This window comes from Halichoerus grypus, chromosome 10, assembly GCF_964656455.1.
Source record: "Halichoerus grypus chromosome 10, mHalGry1.hap1.1, whole genome shotgun sequence".
Classification (NCBI taxonomy): Eukaryota; Metazoa; Chordata; class Mammalia; order Carnivora; family Phocidae; genus Halichoerus; species Halichoerus grypus.
This window is the reverse complement of record NC_135721.1, coordinates 125,107,400-125,122,853: the sequence shown is the minus strand read 5'-3', so window position 1 is coordinate 125,122,853 and position 15,454 is coordinate 125,107,400. Positions and strand designations below refer to the sequence as shown.

The window sequence follows — 15,454 nt, the reverse complement described above, 5'->3', positions numbered from 1 at the left end:
TGCTCAGAACAGGTGCATCCTCAGTGTTACCCTTCAAACATTCACGCTGACCCTAGGGGCTGGGTAATATTTGTATCCCCATTTTACAGATAGGAAAACCGAGGCACAGAGAAGTTAGTTAAGCAACTCTCTGAAGGTCGTACAATTGCACTCTGCTCAGGAGCTGGGGTTCCAACTCCAGTCAGACTGCTTTCAGAGTCCAGCCTCCTAACAGCTCACTAGCAAGAACTTCCCAAGTGCTGGCATCATGTGGAGCACTTTGCAAACAGGGACTCGGTTCGTCTTCATCAACACCACCGAAGTAGATGCGATTGCTGTCCACACTTCAAAGATGAGGGAACGGAGGTTACTCGAGGCTAAATAGCTTGCCTATGTTTGTGCAGCCAGGAGCTTGTTGGAGCCTGGATTTGAACCCCCAGTTCATGATGCTGGGCTCCACCTCACCCCTAAACCTCTCCTTGTAAGCCAAGGCATTTAAAACCACAACCAATTAAGCGTTAATCTGAAATTAAGGTGAAGGAAACCTGAAATTGCTTCTCAGATTGCTTTCTTTCTTTAATTCAGTTCTAATTTTCAGGTTCCAACAACGATACGATGTAAGACATCCCTAAAGTGTATATGAGTAAGAAGCTCAGGCTTGAGAATCAAAGTATCTGGATTCAAATCCCAGCTCTACCACTCCTCGCTGGGGCACTTTGGGCAAGTTTCTAAACCTCCCTGGGTGCCAGTTTTCTCATCTATGAATTGGATCAAAGTTCCTACTCTTCGGGGTTGTTGGAAGTAATTAGAGAATGTAATAGCTGGTGCAATATATAACAAATGGGGAGCATGAGGAACTCCCTGTTCACTCTCTAAATCCTCATTCTGTGGTCTTGTGGGTTCTGCTTCCAGGGAGCAGACTCTGAGATGCAGGCGAGGGAGCAGGGGTGTTAGGTTGTGCCCCTGAGGTTCCTCCCTGTGGACGGGGGGAGGAAGGAAGCAGGAGAGGGCAGGGGGAGAAGCACAATCGTGAGCAGACCCCACGACACCTCCACCAACCCCCCAGGGAGCATGATGCTGAGCTGGCCCTTCAGAAATGTCCCAACTGGTCTGAGATGGCCAGGCCATACCCCGGCATCCCTGCACCAGTCTGTGCATGTGAGCCACTCCAAGAGTGAGTGTGACCTCGGGCAAGACAACTCTCAGGTCTGAGACAGCCCCTCAGGGGCTGACAGTGAAGGCCCTGGTTCCCTGCACTGGGACATGCAGGCCTTCAGAGTCCGGAGTGCTAAGCCATTACACCAGGTTACTCACAAGGCCTTCACTGACGGTGGTCTGGGTGGCACATTCAGGTTCTCAACCCAAAGACTCCTTTTTCTGACATATATTTTTATTTTGCTCATTTTTCCCCAACAAATAACACATACAAATACAATAGTATAGACTTCAAAATGAGCAAAAGGCAGCCTGCCCCAGCAGGGACCAGAGTGCTCATGAGCAACAGTACTGTTTTTGTCTCCGTTTTAGGAATCTCGAGGACCAGAGAGGTTAATAGACTGATCCTAGGTAACAGAGCTCATAGGTAGCAGAGCTGGGATTTGAACTCCTGTCTGACTTTTCTCACTACTGCGTCCTATTGGGGATGTATCGGGGAAGGCTTCCCAAAGGAAGTGACATGTTATCCAGGTCCTGAAGAGGCCATGCAACACAATGGTAAAAAGCGTGGGCTGTCGAACCCAGACTGTCTGGGTTGGAGTTGTGGGTCTTGTACCTCTTCACTGTGTGGTTCGGTTTCCTCATCTGTAAAATGGGAATAATAATGGTGCCAAGTCATAGACTTGTTACAGTTATGAAATGAGCCGATGCATGTGGGGAACTTGGAACAGAGCCGACATGGTTGGTTATTATAATTGAATGCAGGGGAAAGAGGGAAATCAGAATCAGGGATGACATGGAGGTTCTTGCCTGAGCCACTCTGTGGAAAGGGGGCCATTTATCCAGATGGTACGAACCTTGCCTGACCCTGAGGCAGGGGGTAGAGGAGATGGCCCTGTACCCCGGAGGCTTCTCCGAGTTCAGGATGTGGTGGGAAAAGTCTCGGCTCTCAGTGGGGGCTGGGCTGCAGGACCACTGGGCACGCTAGGAGGCCGGTCTGGCTCCTGGCCCAGCTCTGGGCCGCCGCTGGAGTTTCTGTTTAACAAGGGCTTTGTCTGGCAGCTGCCCCCTTCCCCCCACCCCTGCTGGTACCAGCTCCTCCCCAGGCCAGCACAGCCTGCCCCAGGAGGGACCAGAGCGCTCATGGCACATCCTGCTTCGTGGCCCTGGCCCAGTGCCCTCACCAGGCCACTGCCAGGCTTCCTGGGGCTTACAGGTCCTCGGATGGGGTCCAGGGTGAGCCTGGATGTGTGGACTCCCTAGTGCTGGTTTGGGAGGGCTGGAAGCAGATCCCAGGGCTTGCTCTGAGCTTGGCAACTCACTTAAACTTTACCGCTTAGTGTCCTCAGTCCATTTTTCTCCTGCTGTAAAACTATCCATGACTCCCTATATATTTAGACTCTTGTCTGAAGGCTTCCTTGGCCTATGCACAGGGCCCAGCGTGACCTGGCCCCTGCCCACCTCCCTGGTGTCAGCTCCTACCTCTCTCCCCTCATTGGCTCCCCTCCAATCCCACTGGCCCCTTAATGTCAGCCACACTAGACTCATTTGCACCCCTGGACCTTTGCATCTGCTTTCTTTCTGCCTAAGGCTCTTCCCTGAGATCTTGAGTCCTGGCCCTTCAGGTCAGCTCCAAGGTCACCAACTCAGGGGTCCTTCCTGGTACCATATCTAAAGTAGCCTCCCCTCCAGCCACTCTCCCTATAACACCCCACTATTTCCTTCCCCTAAATTTCCTGCTCATTTGTTTGCTTGTTGGTGTCTCTCTTACTGGAGTGTAAGCTCCATGAGGGCAGGGGTAGTATCTGTCTTATTCACTACTGTTCTGGCATCGAGAAGAGTCCTGGTACATAACATGTTCAATAAACATTTGTTGGACATGACCCATGAGACGGGCTGTTTTGAGGGTTGATGCCGTGAGGCATGGAAAGTGCCCAGAACGGGGCTGATACATACCAGGTGCTAAAACCAGAGCCACCTTCAACCTCACTACTGTTATTGTTACTATAGTTTTACTATCTCATGGATTGAAAAATTGGTCTTCTTCTGGCACCTTCATGTATATCTCATTTAATCTCCACCAAAGTAAACTTATTTACAAATATATTGGGGTTATAGGAGCTTGAGAGTAAGTCAGAAGGGAGCAAACCCTGTAGGCAAGTAGAAACGTGTATATTTTCCCCATCCCTCATTTCCTGCTGGAGAGTCACCTGAATGAGGATGGTGGTGGTGGTGGTGATGATGATGGTGATGATGATGATGGTGGTAGTGATGATGGTGGTGGTGATGGTGGTGGTGATGGTGGTGGTGGTGATGATGGTGATGATGGTGATGGTGGTAGTGATGATGGTGATGATGGTGATGGTGGTGGTGGTGATGATGGTGGTAGTGATGATGGTGGTGGTGATGATGGTGATGGTGGTGGTGGTGATGATGGTGATGATGGTGGTGGTGATGATGGTGGTGGTGATGATGGTGATGATGGTGATGGTGGTGGTAGTGATGATGGTGGTGGTGATGATGGTGATGGTGATGGTGGTGATGATGGTGATGGTGGTAGTGATTATGGTGATGATGGTGATGATGATGGTGGTGGTAGTGATGGTGGTGATCGTGGTGGTGGTGATGATGGTGATGATGATGATGGTGGTGGTGATGATGGTGATGGTGGTGGTGGTGATGATGATGATGATGATTGTGGTAGTGATGATGGTGATGGTGGTGGTGATGATGGTGGTGGTGATGGTGGTGGTGATGATGGTGATGGTGATGATGGTGGTGGTGATGATGGTGATGGTGGTGGTGGTGATGATGGTGATGATGATGATGATGATTGGCATTATTTTATTGGAGAGGTAGCCTAATGAAGTAAGAGCTAGATTCTAAGCTCAAAATTCCAACCCTAGGGCAAGTCATTTCACTTATTCAGGCAAATCACCACCTCTTTGTGCCTCAGTTTCTTCAGCCATAAAATGGAGATAATTATACAACTTACCTCATGGAGTTGTTATAGAGATTAAATATGTTAATATTAGCCAAGTCGTTAGAAGACTGCCCAGCACAGAGTAAACTCTACATGAAGTGCTTGTCAGATAAATAGTAATGAATCCTATTCCGTGCTATGTAGAGGGACTGTGTTTTGCATGCATTTGTTTAATCCTTACCACAACTCCTTGAAGAAATCAAGGAACAGAGATGTTCATCAATTTGCCCGAAGTCAACAGCTTATAAGCAGTATGGTGGTCCGAATGCTCACACATGTGCATGAAGTCCTCTCTTTTGGCTTTCCTTGAACCAAATTCACTGGCTCTCTCTCCCTAGGAATTATTATACAGAGTTGTACACACACAGGCAAGCCTACTGTGTTTTATGAGGCTCTTAAAGATTGTCAAGCCTCTCCCCTCCCATCCTGCAATGTGGCCTCAGGCACCTCTTGACATCTTTGGGGGCCGTAAGGAACACAGTTTGACAACCACTGCCCTGGGCAATTTCTGAGTGTTTCGCCACCTCTGGCTTCTTGTGACTTGAAGCTAATAATGACAGCTGGCGTGTTGGGGGGGCTCACCAGGTACCGGGGCATTTTCCAACTGCTTTGTAGATTTGCTCCTTTTCTCCCAGTAATAACCTTCGGGGATAGGCACTGTTATATCCGGGTTTACAGATGAGAACACTGAGGCACAGAGAGGTTAAGTTACTTGCCCAGGATGACACGGCTAGGAAGGATTAAGGGGGAAACAAGCTTACGCTGACTCTGGGGCCCTTTCTCCTCATCCTCTGGCCACACGGCGTCCAACCTTGCCTGTTGCTGGTTCTAGAGTCCCTGGAACACTGTGGGGCGGTGTGTTTCCAAGGAAACGGAGCTTCCAATACCTAAGGGAATGGGAAAGGGCAGGTGAAGCCCTTGGGAGTCCCCAAGAGAACCCCCGGCAGCAGGGGGTTCTCTCCCCTGACACCGCCAGACCTCCCTCTGGTTGCGGTTGCGGAAGCTGAGCCAAGGACCCGAGTGTGCTGGGACGTTGGTTGGAAGCCCGCCACCCAGAGGCCTGGCCACAGGGGAGCTCTTGGCTTCTCATTCATCCAAGTCATTAATATTCCCTCTCTCCAGCCCCTCTCCCTTAAATCGCACACAACTGCCATCAGTCTCTTAGCCAGAGCTGTGGCCTCTGGGAAAAAACAGTGGCCCCATTTTCCCCTTGAAAGATTCCCTGGATGGGGAAGGGCTGGGGCCTTGACTCTGCCATGCGCCATCATTTCTAGGCTATCAGACAAACAAAGAAGCGTCTAAATTTTACAAAGACTCTTCTAGGGAAAAATATCTTTAAGCATTTATTATTCGTTCCGTGAAGGTAACTTTTAAGTCAAATTATGGGGACAGGTGTAGATTTTATTTTATTTTATTTTATTTTTTTAAAGATTTTATTTATTTATTTGACAGAGAGAGACACAGCGAGAGAGGGAACACAAGCAGGGGGAGTGGGAGAGGGAGAAGCAGGCTTCCCGCTGAGCAGGGAGCCCGATGTAGGGCTCGATTCCAGAACCCGATCCCAGGACCCTGGGACCATGACCTGAGCAGAAGGCAGACGCTTAACGACTGAGCCATCCAGGCGCCCCCAGGTGTAGTATTTTATTTATGTAAAAACAGTATGCTGTGTTCTAGAATCCATTATGAAATTTTAAGTTCTAGATAAGCAGTAACATTTCTATCAAACATAAAAGAAATGTATAAAGTTTCTTTGAAAAACCCAAGTGTATCAGGATCAAAGGATACTGGGTTGCCAAAAGGGCTATGGTAAGCACACACTTGATTAAGTATTTAAATACTCCTACGTAGAGTAACTCCTGGAGAAGTCAGCAGAGTGAGCATGGAGAGAATTCTGCAACACTGATGGCGGGGTAGAGTCCGGAGCCAGGGAGGGGATGATCTAACCTGTCTTTCTCTGTCCTGGAGGGCTGTCGTCGGCTCTGGGCATCACCCTTCATTAAGGGGGGCAGTGACAGACTGGTGCATCCAGAGGATGGTGCCCAAGTGATAGGGAGCTTTGCAGGCCCATGTTTGCTTACAGAAGTTCATGGCACTGGGGCACCCTGGGTGGCTCAGTTGGTTAAGCGTCTGCCTTCGGCTCAGGTCATGATCCCAGGGTTCTGGGATCGAGCCCCGTGTTGGGCTCAGCGGGGCATCTGCTTCTCCCTCTGCCTCTCCCCCGCCCATGCTTTTTCTCTCTCAAATAAATAAATACAATCTAAAAAAAAGAAGTACATGGCCCTCAGTGTGAAATATATCTCAGGTTATTACTTTTGGGGACCATAGGCAAGTCACAAAAACTTTGCCAGTCTCAGTTTCCTTCCCTGTAACACAGAGACAAATGTCTGCCTTCCAGAAAGGCTGGGAAGGGTTTAGGCGGTAATGCAAGGAGCCAAGCAACCCGCAAAGCCTCAGGGGTGATGATTCGTATGATAAAATAAGTAATAATACAATGTTGCGTTATCATTGTAATGATCATCCTTATCATTACAAATATATTTATTGTTGATAATCATTTTGATAGTGCTGTATTTAACGTATATCTGATAAAGGTTTTATAGATGATATATAGTATATCTTGTATATATTATTATATGATAATGATCAGATTACTAATGAATATTTTGTATACACAATTGTGTTAATATTTTTGTCATTCATCACCACCCACGGAGGGTCCGGTTTTCCTCTCTCACTCAAGTTGGAGCTTAGCGGTGCTAGAGCCAATTGGATTATTTGGGGAACAAAGGGGTTTGGGTCCTGGGCCTACAGAGTTGGAGTAGAGAGCAGTTCAAGAAGCAGAGAAGCTGACGCCAGTTGGCTGAATGTGTGGCCTTGGACCTGTCACTGACCCTCTCTGAGCCTCAGTCTCCCCATCTGTGAAGGAGTATGGTTGTCACTGTTGTCATCATGGTGGTCCATCCTAACCTCCCTCCCGGACCCGGCCCCTGGGGATGGCGGCTGGGGCCGGGCGGGGGTGTGAACAGATGGCCCCCGCCCCCGGCAGGAGTCAGGGCTGTCGGCGTGGATCGGTGGGCAGCTGCACCCCCTGGAGAACGTGCCCCCGGCCCTGGCTGTGCTGCTCATCACTGTTGTCATCGCCTTCTTCACCGAGTTTGCCAGCAACACGGCCACTATCATCATCTTCCTGCCCGTCCTGGCAGAGCTGGTAAGAGTGGGGGGGTGGGGAGGCTTCAGAAATCTCTCCCCCGCCACGAGGAGCTCCGTCCCGGCTACAGGGGCCTTTGCTCTCTTCCAAAATGCATGCAAGTGTCAGACCCTGATTTTTTTCTTTAAGAAATACGCAGAGTAAATACTTTCAAAGTGTACCAAATTTTCTTCCTTTGGAGACTTTCCTAGGAAAATACAAATTTTCAAATGTGGATTAAGACGAAGTAGGAAATCTGAGTAGACAAATAACCACAGGAGAAATTCTAATGGTAGGCGAAGTTCTAAGCTCCCTCTAAAGAAGGGTTTCTCAGCACAATTGGCATTTGGGGCCAAAAAATTATCTGGGGGGCTGTCCTGTACGTTGTAGGATGTTCAGCAGCATCCCTGGCCTCTATCCACTAGGTACCAGTAGCACTGCCCTAAATCATGACAATCAAAAATGCCTCCAGACATTGGCAAATGTCCCCTGGTGGGGGAGACAAAACCATCCCCCGTTGAGAGCCACCACCCTAAAAATCACTAGCCAGTCCTCGGAGGGTCGGCTAGGTGAGAACTAGCAAACCTGCAAAGAACAGCTAGCTCCGACCTTACTCACACTATTTCAGAGCACAGAATAATGGAGAAATAATAATGCAGAAAGCCATCCAATCCAGGAGTAAGGTGAACAAAACCCAGACACCAAAACCAAAGAAGGACAGCAAAGGGGAAAAAAAAGTCACAACTCCATCTCACACATGAACAAAGATGCAAATAAATAAAATGCAAAATAAATCTAAGAATCATGCGAAAAAAACAACATATCATGATCAAATAGAGTTTGTGTTCAGAATTTCAAAACCGATTAACACTAGAAGTGATCAGCAGAGTTCTATATTTAAATAGATTAAAGAAGACCAAGCCATATGATTATCTTAATAGAATCCAGAACGGATCACATTAAATCAGTGTGGCAACTACACGTTTTGTATGTCAACGGTGATGTACCAGGCACACTTATCCGAGCCACTTTTTTTGGTTTTAGTTGGCTTATTTTTGCATGAATTTGTAATGGAGATCACACTGTGTTAGCATACAGAGATGTACTTTATCCTTTTTCAGTGGCTAGAGGATATTCTGTTACGAGTGGATAGCGGTGGGTCTATTTAAGATCTCTACTGAGGGACACGTAGGTCGCTTCCCACCTTTGCTGTCATCCAGCAAAGCCTCCTGGACCCTTCATTGTCTGTGCACCTTTGCTTACATGCCTGGATGAGATCCCTGGATTGAAGAGCATGTGCATTTATAATTCTGCTAGATGTGGGCAAATTGTCCTAAAGTGGGCACACCATTTTAAACCCCTGCCAGTAGCGTGGGGTGGGGGTCCCCAAACCTTGCCAAGTGTGATTTGATTGACTCACACCCTTCCCCAGGATCTGAGGGAGCAGATGATTGAGAGAGAGATGGGGGTGCTGTGGGGTGTCGGGGTGGAGAAGCGTGGACCCAGGCAGGTCTGTTGGGGCAACTTTTGCTGGAGAAGACACTAGTGAATGGCACAGTGTTCTAAATGGTGCTTATCATCAAAACCAAGACGTTTTACATGTCAGGGAGTGAATTTAGCACTTTTTGAGAAAATGTATATGCTTTGGGTTATCAAAATTCCCTCGAGGGGCCAAAAAATGTCCTATCTTAAATACAGTAGTAGAGAGGAGACCAAAATGAATTGTAGATGAATACATCATTTGGGAGAGGTGACAAACCAGCCCACTGAATGAGGCCAACACACAGATGCATTTGATTCACACGGTCTTAGAAATTGGGAAAAGCTTCTCAACAGATGCAATCTCGAACTCTCTGTGTCTCCAAAATCTGGTGATGCCCCAACTAAAGGTGCCCGGGGACTGGCTATGGGGACTGTTTGGCTGAGGGAAAGACCAGGCAGGGGACCCGGTACGTTAGAGCCTCAGCTGGGAACTTGTGAGGAATGCAGGCTCCTGGGGTGACCCCAGACCTGCTGAATCAGAAACTCTGGGGGAAGTGGGGCCAGCAAGCTGTGTTTTAGCGAGTCCTCCAAGTCTGATGATACACTCTCAGGCTGGAGAAGGTGTGTTCTAGAAAAATCTCCCCAGCCCAAGCTTGCGGCCCCGGAATGTCACTAACCTTGGGAATGTCTTCTCCGTGTGTCTCTTGGTTTGGGTTCTCTTCGTTTCTGTCTCTGCTTTTGCCTGTGGATCTGCGTTTCTGGCTGCCTGTCTCTCTGTGTGTCCCTAAACCTGTCTCCTCGTCCGCTGCAATTGTTCTCGGCCGCTCTGCCCATCTCTGTCTGTACGTCTCTATCGTCGTGTCTCTTTCTGTCTCTGTCTGTGGTTGTGGCTTCCAACCATCTCCATCTGTTGCGGTGGCTTCTCTCTGTTTCCCTGTCGTGGTCTCTCCCGCCCCCGGACCAGGCCATCCGCCTGAGAGTGCACCCCCTCTACCTGATGATCCCCGGCACAGTCGGCTGCTCCTATGCCTTCATGCTCCCGGTCTCAACACCCCCCAACTCCATCGCCTTCGCCTCCGGACACTTGCTGGTCAAAGACATGGTGAGTCGGGGCTCGACCTAGCAGAGGCCCGAGAGGGGGCGGCCAGCAGGTGCTGGGCAAGACACCTGGGCGGGGCCCCTGCTCCTCCACCCCCCCCCCCAGTCTCTGAATAAGTCATTTGGAGTGGGGACCGGAATATCTGGGTTGGCTTTAGCAAACACTCTGGGGTGATTCTTACGCTTAGACAATTTCGGGAAACACTGCCTTAGTGATGACTTTCCAGAGTCCACTTCAGGGACAAGGGACTTCCTTCTCTCTCTGGGCACTGCTCTCTTTTCTTACTTGTTCAGCCAACGGCTCCGTGCCTGGAATCTGTAGGAGAGACGAGCAGCAGGTCGCACCCTGGGGGGCCTGGAGAGGTCCCTCTCCCCTCACTCCCCTGCTGAACCCGCTCCTCCCTCCCTCCTCCTGCCTTCCGCTGCCACTTCCCCTCCACTGGCTGCCTGGGGGCACTCAGGGAATGCAAATCCTAAGCTGGTGTAAACCATTTCCCGGTCCAGTCTCTCCAGGCGCAGAGACTCAAGCAGGATAAACCGGAGGGGAAGGGAGGGAGGCGGTGGGCAAGAGTGAGAGACAGAAAGAGGTCACAGAGCAAACACAGAGAGAAGGAGGAGGCTGGTGTGCCTGGAGCGGAGTTGGGAGGATGAGGCCAGAGGCCTGGGGGAGGGGAAGGGTGCAGACCATGCAGGGCACAGACTTGGGATCTTATGCGGCTCACAGTGGGAGGACTTAAAAGGTATCTGAGCAGGGCCATCCATGCAGGCAGGCTGGGTCCAAGAACCCAGGGGAAGGTCCCACAGGACCAGCCAAGAGGGTCCTTGGCTTCACGCAGGACAGAAATCAAACGTGAGCCAGAGAAAGTGAAAACAGAGTTTATTGAATAGCGTGAGTGACAGACAGAGAGTAGTAGAGGGAGTGTCTGGGAGACTCGGAGAGGAGAGAATGAGTCTCATCCTTGCTTGGGGTTAGGGGTTCACGTTGGGAAAGGGTCTAGGGAACATCGTTTGCCTTCAGGAATCCACGGTAGGGTCCCATCAAAGGGAGAGTCAGGTGAACCATAGGCTATTCCAGAAATCACTGGAGGTCGGGGTACGGATGCCACCGTCAGCCAGGGTTTGTTGGAAGCTGATGTCCTGGAATGTGTTCGGGATCTGGCTCTTCTTAGATGTTATCAGGTGTTTAGAGGCTAGGACAGAACTCAGAGAATAATTCACTTTCTTGCTTCCCCCTTGAAGTGGGAACACAGCTTCTTTGGCTTATTCAGGGGCAAAGTATGGAACAAGAGTAAACGGGGCCTGGCAGGAAAATAGCCGAGGCGGAGCCTTTCTAAAATGGAGTCCCTTCAGCTTCCCTACTTCCCAGTGACGTGGTTTGACTCCTGCCTTTCCAAGATCACTGTGGCTGCAGGGTGAAGTGGATCGTTGGGGGCTGGGGCTGAGTGTGGAACGGGGAGGCCGCTTAGGGGAGGCAGCAAGAGGGCAGAGATGCAACCTAAGGCCCGTCCTGAGAACAAGCGGACAGTGAGAGAAATGGAGAGACATCGCGAGGGACGGGAAGAGGCCGAGGGGCACAAGGGGGCACAGAGGGGCAGACATGTCAGAGCCAGTCTGGATCCACGTGCCCACCTGCAGGCTCTGCTCCCGAGAGTGATGGTGGAGGTCGTTGACATGACGAATGTGGGACAAAGCAGGCATTTGGAGCCAGGCTCCCAGGAGCCCAACCCTCCTCCCAGCCACCCCAAAGCTTTGGCCAGTCCCCTTCCGATCCTCCGAAGTCACCAGGGCTCTTCTGCAGAGGCAGGTCAGCATAAGGCAGTTGGACCTTGTCACTGGGCGTACTCCCTTCACGACTGACGCCCTTTCTGCGGGCCATCCGTGGCAATATTGATGTAACAATTCTCCTAAATCAACTCACATTTTTTTTAAAAAGATTTTTATTTATTTATATGACAGAGAGAATACAAGCAGGCGGAGAGGGGAGGGAGAAGCAGGCTCCTTGCTGAGCAGGGAGCCCGATGCAGGGCTCGATCCCAGGACTCTGGGATCATGACCTGAGCAGAAGGCAGACGCTTAACTGACTGAGCCACCCAGGCACCCCTCAACTTACATTTTTTAAAACACTTTAAATAAGAGTATTTAAAGAGAAGAGTTTCTGATGCATCTGGGCATGGAAAACTGGTATTGTACGCCGTAGAAGGTAAGTCTAAAAAAAAGGCACAGACAAAAAAAGCAAAATAATTACATTTGCCCTGAAACCGATGACCTGGAGAAGGTTCTGAACCCCTGCTTGCTCAGGAGGGCAATTGGCAAGGAAGAGAGAAGTGTTAAGGGCATGATAGCACCTAAGGGAGACCTTCTATGGGAGGAGTAGATTCAAAAAGGGATTGAAAAGGGAGTGACTCTCTCACCGCGCAGTTCACAGCTGAGCAATGCTAAGATCAAACAACCAGAAAACCCGGATGAGAAACAGATTTTCAGCCCAAGTTTGGACTGAATGGCGCAAGAGGTTAGCCTGGGGAAAAAGCAAACAGGCAGACTTGTTCTAGCTACTTAAAAAGGTCAGAATTCCCGTAAGACAAATTCCTCACAACAAAAAAGTATAGCCTTAAGTAGACACGGAGTGTGGATAGGTGTGAGTGTCTATGAGTGTGTGTATGAGTGTGTACGTGTGTTATCGATCAAACCAGATTATTTTCAAGCTGTGTGACCTGGGTAAGCCCACTTCTTGGAGCCTCGTTTTCCTCGTCCGTAAAGGGGAAGTAATGATAATCACCCTTCGAGGGTGTCATAGGGATGGCATGTCTCTACGACACCCACACAGCACAGTGCCTGGCCCCTAGAACCACTCGGCGGATGGGGACATTTTAGCTCTCTGAGGGGCAGCCTAGGGTAGCGTAAAGATGGAAGGGTCTTGGGCATCCACCAGCCTGGATCTGTGTCCTGGAACCATCACTTCCCAGCTGGGAGATCTTGAGTGAGTGAGTTCCTGACTCTGGGCGTGGGTTTTCCCATCTGTACAATGGGCCCTGAGCTGATCCCTCCCTTCACCTGGGCTCCATTTCAGGTGCGGACAGGCCTCCTGATGAACCTGATGGGTGTCCTGCTGCTCAGCTTGGCCATGAATACTTGGGCACAGACCATCTTCCAGCTGGGCACCTTCCCGGACTGGGCCGACATCCACTCAGCCAACATCACAGCACTGCCATCCACTTTGGCCAACGACACATTTCGGACCCTTTGAGTCCCCCTCCGGGACTCTCTCTGGGCCGGGCCCTCCCAGAAGGCTTCTGCCATCACCTGCTGCTAGGACTCTACAGGACAATCGAGCAGTTCTTTTCTGTGATCCAGTATGCAGCAAGCAAGAGTGACCTCCAGTGGTCCACTTGGGCCCACAGGCTCATTATCTAGGACACCTTCTCCTTCTGTTTCATGGAGGTCAGGGCCCAGATATCTCCCAGATCTGCTGCCAGAAAAACAAGCTCCTTTATCTCTGAGCTGTTCTATGGCTAGGATGCAAGAGAGCCCTATTTCAGCAACAGGAAGCAAATCTGGAATATGGCATTTGACTTAAACAGTTGGAATGGGGGGGCATCAATTCCTATGGGCACTGCTAACATCCCCCATGGCCTACTTTAGGTTACACTCTGGAGAGATCATCTTGCCTTTAGATGTCACCTTCCTCGGGGAGGCTTTTGGGGCCACAGCGTACCAGCTGTTTGCAACCACGGTGTGTCCTGCTCGGTCGGTGCCCATTCTGGGCCCGTTGTTTGAATATGACCCCTATCGGTACACCGCAGCCGGGGTTACTTTCAATCCCTGGAGACAGGGGAGGGACAGATGACCTCCTGAGGACAGGGAGACTGTGCAAATCCTCCTTGCTGCGCTTCTGGGGGCCTGAGTACACCAGGGGAGTTCTAGAAACCCCCAGCTGACATCTCTACCTAAGCTTTTTAGGATTTTCCTGTTTAATCTGATTCAGTTTGACCATAATTCTGGGGTCAGGCCAAGCCCTGGCCCTACCATCCTTTCAGCGAGGACTCTCCTACATGTGGCCCGCGGGGGCCTTTGTGGTTGCCCGCTACTCCTTATTCCAGCAGCTGGTTTTTACCTCCCTACCCATACCCCGAGGGGTAAGCATGTTTAATTAGCAAAGGCTACATTTTTCAGGAATGAGGAAAAAAAAAAAAAAGTCAGAAGATACATTGAGGCCTCATAAAAGGCCAGGGTAAAATTTCTCAGGCAGACAAAATATCGTAACCTTCTTCTGCAGAGGGGGCCAACGGAGACTTCCCCTGAGCCAGGGGCTGGTGGGGGCTGTCCTAGAAGATCTGATCCCTCCTTGTTTCCAGCAGAAGCATCTGGGCATCCCCAGTGAACAGCACAGTATCAGGCCCAGCAGGAGCTCAGGATGTGGAATGAGTGACCCAGCATTAGCTAAGGTGCCCGTGGGGGTCTGGAAGCCTCATGTCTGCCCTTCCTACGCATCTGAGGGATGAAGTTCCCTGAGCAGTAGGGGCTGGGACGGCGGCACCCAGAGATGAACTCGTCCTCAGAACGGCACGAGTGAGTCATGGATGTTTCCCTGGGAGCAGCGGGGAGGAGAGAGGAGGAGCCCCCAAGTTGGAGGATGGGCTTCACCTCTTCCCACGTGAGTACTTTAGAATTCAATCAGAGTTGTAGACCATGGCAGTTGGGAGCAGCACTCGTGGAGAACAGGGGATGGGAGAAGTCCATCCGCAGAGAAACCCATGGTACTTGTAACCAGATGAATCGTGATTTCAAATAGTTCTGATTGAAAATGCTATAAAATAAAGAGTGTTAATCAATACTGGGCCTACAGATTATTTGCTTTCTGGGCATAAAAGAGCTTTTTTTTTTTTTTAAGATTTTATTTATTTATTTATTTGACAGAGAGAGACACAGCGAGAGAGGGAACACAAGCAGGGGGAGTGGGAGAGGGAGAAGCAGGCTTCCCGCGGAACAAGGAGCCCAATGCAGGGCTCAATCCCAGGACCTGGGGATCATGACCTGAGCCGAAGGCAGAGGCTTAACGACTGAGCCACCCAGGCGCCCGGCATAAGAGAGCTTTAAGGTGCCAAATTCCTGAGCTGGGGGTTCCATGGAACTGACCTCCCTGACTTCACTTCCCTACTGCTCTCCCCTCTCCACTCCAACCACATGCTTATACTGCCCTGCCTCAGGGCCTTTGCACATGCTGTTCCCTTTACCAAGAACACTTTGCTTCCAATTATGAGCTTATTTCCTCACTTTATTCAGTTCTCTGCTCAAATGTCACCTCCCCAGAGACTCTTCCCTGACCATCTGGTGTAAAATCTTGCTCTCATTACTCTCCATCTCCTTACTCTGCTATATTTTCCTTCTTAGTGTTAAGCCAGGCCACTGGATCATGTATTTTCTTGTTTATTAACTTTCTCTCCCTCTAGAATACCAACTTATCAGAATACAAACTTTATTTTTTTGAGTGCCATAACTCTGGTACCTAGAGTGGTTTCTGACACATAACAGGTGCTCAGTAAATATTTGATAAATGAATCTATACTAAAATT

The 15,454-nt window shown here is 49.9% G+C and overlaps 1 protein-coding gene across 5 annotated transcripts in view; it reads left to right on the top strand.

Annotated features, from left to right (window-relative positions):
- SLC13A3 (solute carrier family 13 member 3) overlaps positions 1-14,715 on the top strand; it is an 80,762-nt gene extending 66,047 nt beyond the window's left edge. For 4 of the 5 annotated variants that reach the window (XM_078057258.1, XM_036069686.2, XM_078057259.1 and 1 more), the window contains 3 exons: positions 7,164-7,325; positions 9,751-9,888; positions 12,952-14,715. In XM_078057258.1, the coding sequence (XP_077913384.1) occupies positions 7,164-7,325; positions 9,751-9,888; positions 12,952-13,128 (477 nt within the window). In that variant the 3' untranslated portion in view covers positions 13,129-14,715. The remainder of the gene's footprint in view (positions 1-7,163; positions 7,326-9,750; positions 9,889-12,951) is intronic. The other variant, XM_036069688.2, reaches the window with a different exon arrangement.
- The last annotated feature ends 739 nt before the right edge of the window (positions 14,716-15,454 follow it).